Source organism: Cheilinus undulatus, linkage group 6 (genome assembly GCF_018320785.1).
Source record: "Cheilinus undulatus linkage group 6, ASM1832078v1, whole genome shotgun sequence".
NCBI lineage: Eukaryota > Metazoa > Chordata > Actinopteri > Labriformes > Labridae > Cheilinus > Cheilinus undulatus.
Window position 1 is genome coordinate 27,548,509 of NC_054870.1, and position 7,611 is coordinate 27,556,119.

The window sequence follows — 7,611 nt, forward strand, 5'->3', positions numbered from 1 at the left end:
ACAACTTTAACAATTCTCCATCAAACTCCACTGCTTGTTGCCATCTTATTTGTATGAAATGATAAAGGGTTGAACTTTAAAGCTCCTGGACATGTTGATTGATCAGTAAAACCGCTCGAGGCGTGAAGACATACTTGGGCAGGCTCTGTGCGCTCTGGCGCCATCCTTCCTCCAGCTGCGGGACCAGTGCGCCTCTCCTTCTCCTGCTCCACACTTCTTCCACTGCTCTGCGCTCTTTGGCTGCCCGATGTGTCCGTCAAAGTGAGGGGGAGACAAAAAAAACTGTTTTAGAAGAAAAATCTGAGCAATATTTCTGTAGGTAGGCGGGCTGCTCGTGAAGGGAACAATCGGGTTGACTTTGCCAGGGAGCCACCTCAAAGCGTATCGGGTTACTTTGAGTGACAGCGTAACCATGGAGAATAATTTGACTAAGGCTATTGTCTTATCCTCACCATCCCCGGGTCAGATAACCGACCAATCAGAGTTCATATAATCGCTTGTCTTGCCAGCTTAGAATAATATTATTAAAACGAGCCAGCGAGCCCGGTCTCCGGGAGAAGGTTATGTTGAATCGGCATAGAAAAGGTGGAGAAGGACGGTGAAGGAGCAGCAACTTTCTCTCCTTCTAACCGACTCGATGAGGATTTGTCGCCTGGGGTTTTGCATGGCTGAGTGGACTCGAGTTTACTCCACAGCACGCAGTTGGATATTACCTTTAACCTGGGGCTGTTTAAAGTTTTAGCCTCTTTTTGGAACTTTTTTTTTGTCGCTCATGGACTTAATGCGTTTTGAGTTGATGTGAAACTGAGCGGAGCGACGTGGAAGTAAGGCACAATATAATCTGTATCGATTTACGTTGTCGCCATGTCCATGCTTCCGACGTTTGGCTTTACGCAGGAACAAGTGGCGTGCGTCTGCGAAGTCCTCCAACAAGGGGGGAACATCGAGCGGCTCGGCCGCTTCCTCTGGTCTCTGCCGGCGTGTGAACACCTCCACAAGAATGAGAGCGTCCTTAAAGCGAAAGCCGTCGTTGCCTTTCATCGGGGAAACTTCCGAGAGCTCTACAAGATCCTGGAGAGCCACCAGTTCTCTCCGCACAACCACCCTAAACTGCAGCAGCTGTGGCTCAAAGCGCACTACATCGAGGCGGAGAAGCTGAGAGGCCGCCCGCTCGGTGCTGTGGGGAAGTACCGCGTCCGGAGAAAGTTCCCCCTGCCCCGCTCCATCTGGGACGGAGAGGAGACGAGCTACTGCTTCAAGGAGAAGAGCAGGAGCGTCCTGCGGGAGTGGTACACCCATAATCCTTACCCGTCCCCCCGGGAGAAACGAGAGCTGGCCGAGGCCACGGGACTCACCACCACGCAGGTCAGCAACTGGTTTAAAAACCGACGGCAGAGAGACCGAGCAGCGGAGGCGAAGGAGAGGTAAGAGGAACACCCAGAGACACTTGAACCAGATCTTAGATAAAGATATTTACCATTTTATACCAGCGACTTTAGGCAAGAACAGACAGAAAAAACATTTAAATCAGACCCAAACTGTCTCTGCTATGTTGATGTGCTGAGACACACCTGGTGATTTAATGGAATGATCAAATATTTATATATTTCAAGTTCTTTAAAAATTTTCCATCTAACTCCACACACCTGTGTCTGTTTAATGACAATTACGTAAGAAGTAGGAACTTTTTAAACACTCAAGGTTTAGTTTTAACTCACTCCCACACTGTTGTGTGTGTGTTTGAGATATACAGCAGGCCGTGCGTAAAAGTTGAAAGGCACAAAATTAAAGGCTTGTTGTCAGATAAATTACAAGAGTATAAAAGTTGTCTTTACCTCACTTTTATGTTTTTACTCACTCTTTTTATAACATTAGAATTTGACAGTACAGGATAAGAGAACAAGCACCTATCCCCCCTTCAAATACAACAAAGAACACACAAGTACACCAAAACATCAGAGAACACGTTCAAACGCAGTTTTGCAGCGTAATTGATGTGGCAGGCCGTAGAGCCTACATGTCAGCCCGGCTGACATTTTATCAGGAGTAGTTTGTACATTTCAAAGCCTGGAAGTGACACAGGCGAGCGTGCAGAGAGGTTTTTGGAGACGGGTTCCAGTCAGGTGTTCTCTGGTTTGGTGTCTTCTTTCAGCCTCTGGCCACTAATTCGGGCTGAAAGCTGCACGTAAATCATGTCTTCCCACTGAGAGAAGCCTAACTTACCACTGCACACGTATGGACCAGGCCGTGCGCAACAAGTACACGTTCAGCAATAATTAGAGCTGTCAATTATCCAGGCTGATGGTTGCTTTCTTTGATTGGCACCTTTACGCACAGTTAATCATGGTTAGTTACAGTCATTTGCCATGAATACAATTACTTTACACAGACTCTCTAGTCAAATAGATTTATTATCATCAGTCACTGTTCTCTACAGTAGCCGTTTAAATCTGCTCTGTTAAATGACTGATAGCGTCTAATTAGGTCTATTAGCCCGCTTACTGAGCCTTTTATCTTTACGCACGTGCGCGTGATTGATGCGTTAATTAATACTCAGACTAAATATTTCATCCTTTTTATTAAAGATGCTTGTTTTGACTTCTGTAAGCATGGCGTAGCTTCATTAATATCACAGTAGACTACACACATGGACATGGCACAGACAACACTAGTGTGAGTGTGTGAAGAGTGTGTGTAGGCCCGTTTACTATTTAGTTGTTTAGCCAGATAATTGATGTTGTTTCTTCACTTTTCTACTTTTTCTATTTTTATTATTATTATTATTATTATTATTATTATTATTATTACCATGTTGTTGTTGTTGTTGTAACGTCATAATAATATCATTATTCTATCTGACGCACGTGGTCCTGTGAGTTTATTCTATATTTGTAATTGGCTGATTTAAAATCTGAAAAATAAAAACCCAGTCCTCTTTTCTCTCATTCTTTGTCATTACTTCCAGCATGCTCACCTGTTTTTTTTCTTCTGTTTTCACAGAGAAAACAACGAGAACTCCAACAGCAATAGTCACAACCCATTGACTTCCTCCATGAATGGAAATAAATCTCTTTTGGGGAGCTCTGACGACGATAAAACTCCCTCGGGAACACCGGATCACACGTCACCGAGCCCGGCTCTGCTCCTCGGCTCCAACACCGCTTTACCCTCCCTGCACGGCCTCGCGCCTCCGCCGGGACCCAGCGCCATCCCGGTACCAGGCGGGGCAGACTCGGTGCACCATCACCACTCATTGCACCATGACACCATACTGAACCCTATGTCTTCTAACCTAGTGGACCTTGGCTCTTAAAGAACCGGCACAGAAGGGGACAGTTTTTTAATTTTGGATCCTAAAATTTTCGTGAGACAAGCTTCAAGCATTTACGGTAAAAAAAGACGGACTTGAACACCGCAGAATCAGCCACCATAACAAATCATTAAGCGTCATATCCAGACTCTTTTTTTTTTAAAGTGGGGTGAAATCTCCCCCAACATGCCGCAGAATAAAACTCATTTCTGGAATTTTCTGGAAATAAAAATCAAAGAAGAGCACTTCAGACATTTCCCCTACATGCCCACCTGTAACAGGAACATCCTCTCAGTTGTTGGCATATGAGGAAAAAAAAATCAGTTCTATACAGACGGAACTTTTTCTTTTGCTGTGGTGGTGCAGACACAAGGTGAGGCGGATGTAGGTCGTTTTACTTAAGAAAATAAAAGTATTTTACCGGAATGTAAAAACATAACATGTTATATTGTTGAAAACAATAACAATAAAATGTCTTAATTCTTGTTACTATTACCGTTCTTATTTTAGGGTTTGGATATTATCAGCTGACTCTTAAGGCACCACATCACCTTTTTGTTTACAGTGTAGTTTTCAAATAGAGCCATGACAAGTTTTTTTAAGAAGGGATGTTTTTTTCTGTGGGTGGGTGGGGGATGATATGCTCAAGTGTCTTATAAGAGTCGCGATAAAAGGAAATATCTTAATCTCTTGATATTAATTGCATTTTCATTTGGAAAAAAGAGACTGCATGTAAACTTTGCGACAAGTGATGAAACATGAAACGATTTAACTATAGTTTCATATACCCTTTACAATAAAAGACAAAAAAATGTCTGGATTAAATCCGAGGATTTCTTCTGAATATGAATCATTCTTGGCTTTGCTTCCATTTCTCTGCTTCACAGACTGGTTTGTTTGTATTTTGGGGCCTTTGTCCTCTTAAAAATAAGGCTGGGGACGCTTTTAGAAATATTACTGCAGGACTAATCCTTCCTGGTCATGTTTCACAGTTTTAATCCACTTTTAATTCATCTGAATTGTCTATGAAAATCTACATTTGTATCCAGTGCTGGTTGAACTCCATGCTGTCTGTTTCCAGTGGCCTTCTGAAGCGGATTTACCGTAATAACGTAGGGGAAATGTATAATCACATGGCATTAGAACTCTTAACCTTTGACACATTGGCCTCCTCTAAGAAAGGAGATATTGTCCTTTATGTGTGGACCAGTCCGCCCACACGCATGGGTGGGTATTACCGCCACTGTTTCATACTGGGAGGTGGTGAAGGAGGAAATCAGTATTATATTATTATTATTATTATTATTATTATTATTATTATTATTACTACTACTACTATTGTTATTATTTTCGCATAAGTTGACTGCTGTGATTAAATTTCTACAAGGAAAATATGAAATATATTCTATTATAAATAAGATGTGTGAAGAAGAGGAGATTTAAAATGCAAAATAGTAGTTTTAAAATTAATTTCATAATAACAGTCATACTGGATTACATTAAAAAGAGATATATGAGTAGAAATAACACCAAATCCAGTGCTTTGTAAAAACAACACCACTAAAGAGACTAAAGTATGTGGTATGTGGCAATTACTGGCGAAAATACATGACTCAAACTGGCACGAGCCTTTCCAAACCTTGATTTCCAAGTGATGACACCTTATCTGTCCGCGCGCAGAGCACGAGAACAAAAGTACCGTAGTGTTTGACTGAGCAGGGACAGAAAGCAACACATAACTGGAAACGGGCGCTGAAAGAAGACACTTTGTTTGAACAGCTTCAACCGCGCAACACCTCCATCCATACATCCATCCACCCTCAGTCTGCTGCCCACGCGCTCTGTTCGAGAAGAATAAACCTAAATCAACAACTGTTCTGCCCACCATACTTAAATGAGTGGATTTAATACGCTGCCACTCTTAGGTTGTGGGTTCAGGTGGTATAAGAGTGGAATAGCCTAGTGCAAATAATCGCTGCTCTTCTGCTATTATTATAGACGCTTTTAGGGCATGTGCCAGTATACACTGTTAAAGCTGGATAGTGAGGTTTCTTCACAGTTATAAGGTTGTTAGAAGTTTCATATCAGAGCTGGTGTATTTTATTCTAATATAGTTTCCATGGCAATGATGTTTAAAAGAGTTCAGAAATGATGGCTCTACAGTGGAGATCTGTTTCTTGTAGGTGGAACATTAAAGGGAAAACTCATAAATCATACATTTAAGAGTGTACACAAACAATGTGTAAACTGCCTTTAAATAAAGAGGCTCACTCACACATTAGAGTTTGTGGTGCGCGTGAAGGTCAATTACACATACAACCCTAAAGCCCATGCTTTATAATTAACAGGACTTCAGTGACTGTGGCTCCACTCAAAACAAGCGTGTAACAGCAGCTTGTGAGCAGACAAAACACGGAATAGTTGGTCTCCCACCAAACCAACTCTGTAACCCCACGCACAGAGAGCTGTGATTTTCGTCTCCTCGTGCTTGCTTTGTTTCCCATAAGAAATGTGAACTTGATCTGGCATTGTGAGCGCGCCATGTGTGCCGAACAAGAATAGAAAGGAGGGGAGGAGGGACTATTAAACGATTTTTTTTAGTGCAGAAGATGTTAAGAAAATCCGCCGGCATTTAAGTAAAGTCCTAACAAGGCTCCGTGGTTATAAACGCGGGGTTTGATTCTGCTGAGCAGGCTTTGGAGAACAATGGTGTCAAACAGCAGCAGAGGAGTCTTGGAGAAACGGCGGGACAGGTGTGAACTAATCTGGATTCATCTACAGAGAGTTTAGGCTCCTGACAGGAGAGCAGGCAGTGAGGGTGTCATGAGGAAGTTACGAACACAGTCCTGTAGAGAGTTAAAAGTAAACACATCCTGAAACAATCCGAGGGGAATGTTGAGCCCTGGCCTCGTAAACATCAAGCCTATTCCTTTTAATTGTGTTGAAGTGAAGGAGAGGAGTTGTTCCGAACAGGGCTCTGTTTTCTTTTCTTTCTTCTTCTTAAAAAAAAAAAAAATCATAATCAGCCTCCATCACCGGTGGTTTTATGTTCAAACAACATTTTCACGCGTTTTTTGGTCAACAGAACACTTCTTGATGATAAATCGCAGCATCGATTCCACAAACAGCAACAGTGATATGAATTCATATAGACTAACACACACGCATATCTGCTTCACGTATCCTAATTTTAACACACGGAGGAATTTTATTTTATAGTTTATTTATAAGACTTCTTTCACTTGAATTGTACCGCATTACATTCCAGTTGAAGACGCTATTTCCAATTCTCGCGTTATTTTTTTTAAATACATTTTAAATTGAAACTTTAACATTTTTTTTTCTTACCCCGTTAAAATCCTGTTCTTTATTTTGGTTATTTCATCTGCAACAAAACCTTAGACCAGAACAACGCAACAAGTTGCAAATTAATCTTGCAATATTGACGACAGTTCTCGCGGTATTTTAGTAAGAACGAGAGTACACTAAAAAACCATCGTAGTGGTAGAGTTTTTATGTTTCTTTAAAAATCATCAGCATATAACTAAAAGCTTGTAAAAACCCACGCTGGGCATTGTTGTTATTTAGGATTTTGGTGCACGAGTAAAAAATGTAATTACCTGATATTTCATGTTAGAGAGACCCTTAATGATGAGCACGTGCACCTTTAAAAAGATAATGATTGCCTAGAACATTGATGAAGAAGTCATTTTTTAAAAAAAAGATCATATTGGGTCAGTACTCTGGAGTCAAATAAAAGCCCATTGTTAAAGATATTTGGCATGTTTTATTTTAGATAGAATATGTTTTAAAAATCCACTTAGTTTAAGGCAGCAAGTCTGTTTTCTAGTTTATCACAAGAAATAATTGAAAAGAATTGTAAAGTTTTACTTTACCTGCAGCATCTTCAGTTTTTCAAACGTGTTAAGTTCATTTCTATTAAAAAATACTTTATTAGTCTCCAGGGAGGGAAATTCGAGGCACTTAATGCAAAAAAACAAAAAACAAAAAAACAAAAAAAAAAAAAAAAGAGCAGAAGTATAACACAAAAAATTATAGTTGCAAATATAAATAATATATGCATAAAGGAGAAATTTTAAAGCAATGTATGCAGTAAATGTATGTCCATCTAAAAAATGATCACTATGAACCGACCATTTCAAATAAAGATCTCAGACACTGACACAATGAAAAATTAGAGTAAAATTTCAAAGCCAATAATGGTTGTAGAGCAAAGAGAGAATGATTTCAACTCAAAATAAATAAATGTGAAATGAACCAATACTGAGTAAACAAAGTGG

General features: G+C 40.4%; 1 protein-coding gene across 1 annotated transcript; it reads left to right on the forward strand.

Moving 5' to 3' along the window:
- Nucleotides 1-551: 551 nt before the first annotated feature.
- six2a (SIX homeobox 2a) lies at nucleotides 552-4,109 on the forward strand. Its single transcript, XM_041788948.1, has 2 exons — nucleotides 552-1,424; nucleotides 3,001-4,109. Exons 1-2 carry the CDS (start codon nucleotides 865-867, stop codon nucleotides 3,311-3,313), a joined length of 873 nt encoding a protein of 290 aa, XP_041644882.1. The 5' UTR covers nucleotides 552-864; the 3' UTR covers nucleotides 3,314-4,109.
- The last annotated feature ends 3,502 nt before the right edge of the window (nucleotides 4,110-7,611 follow it).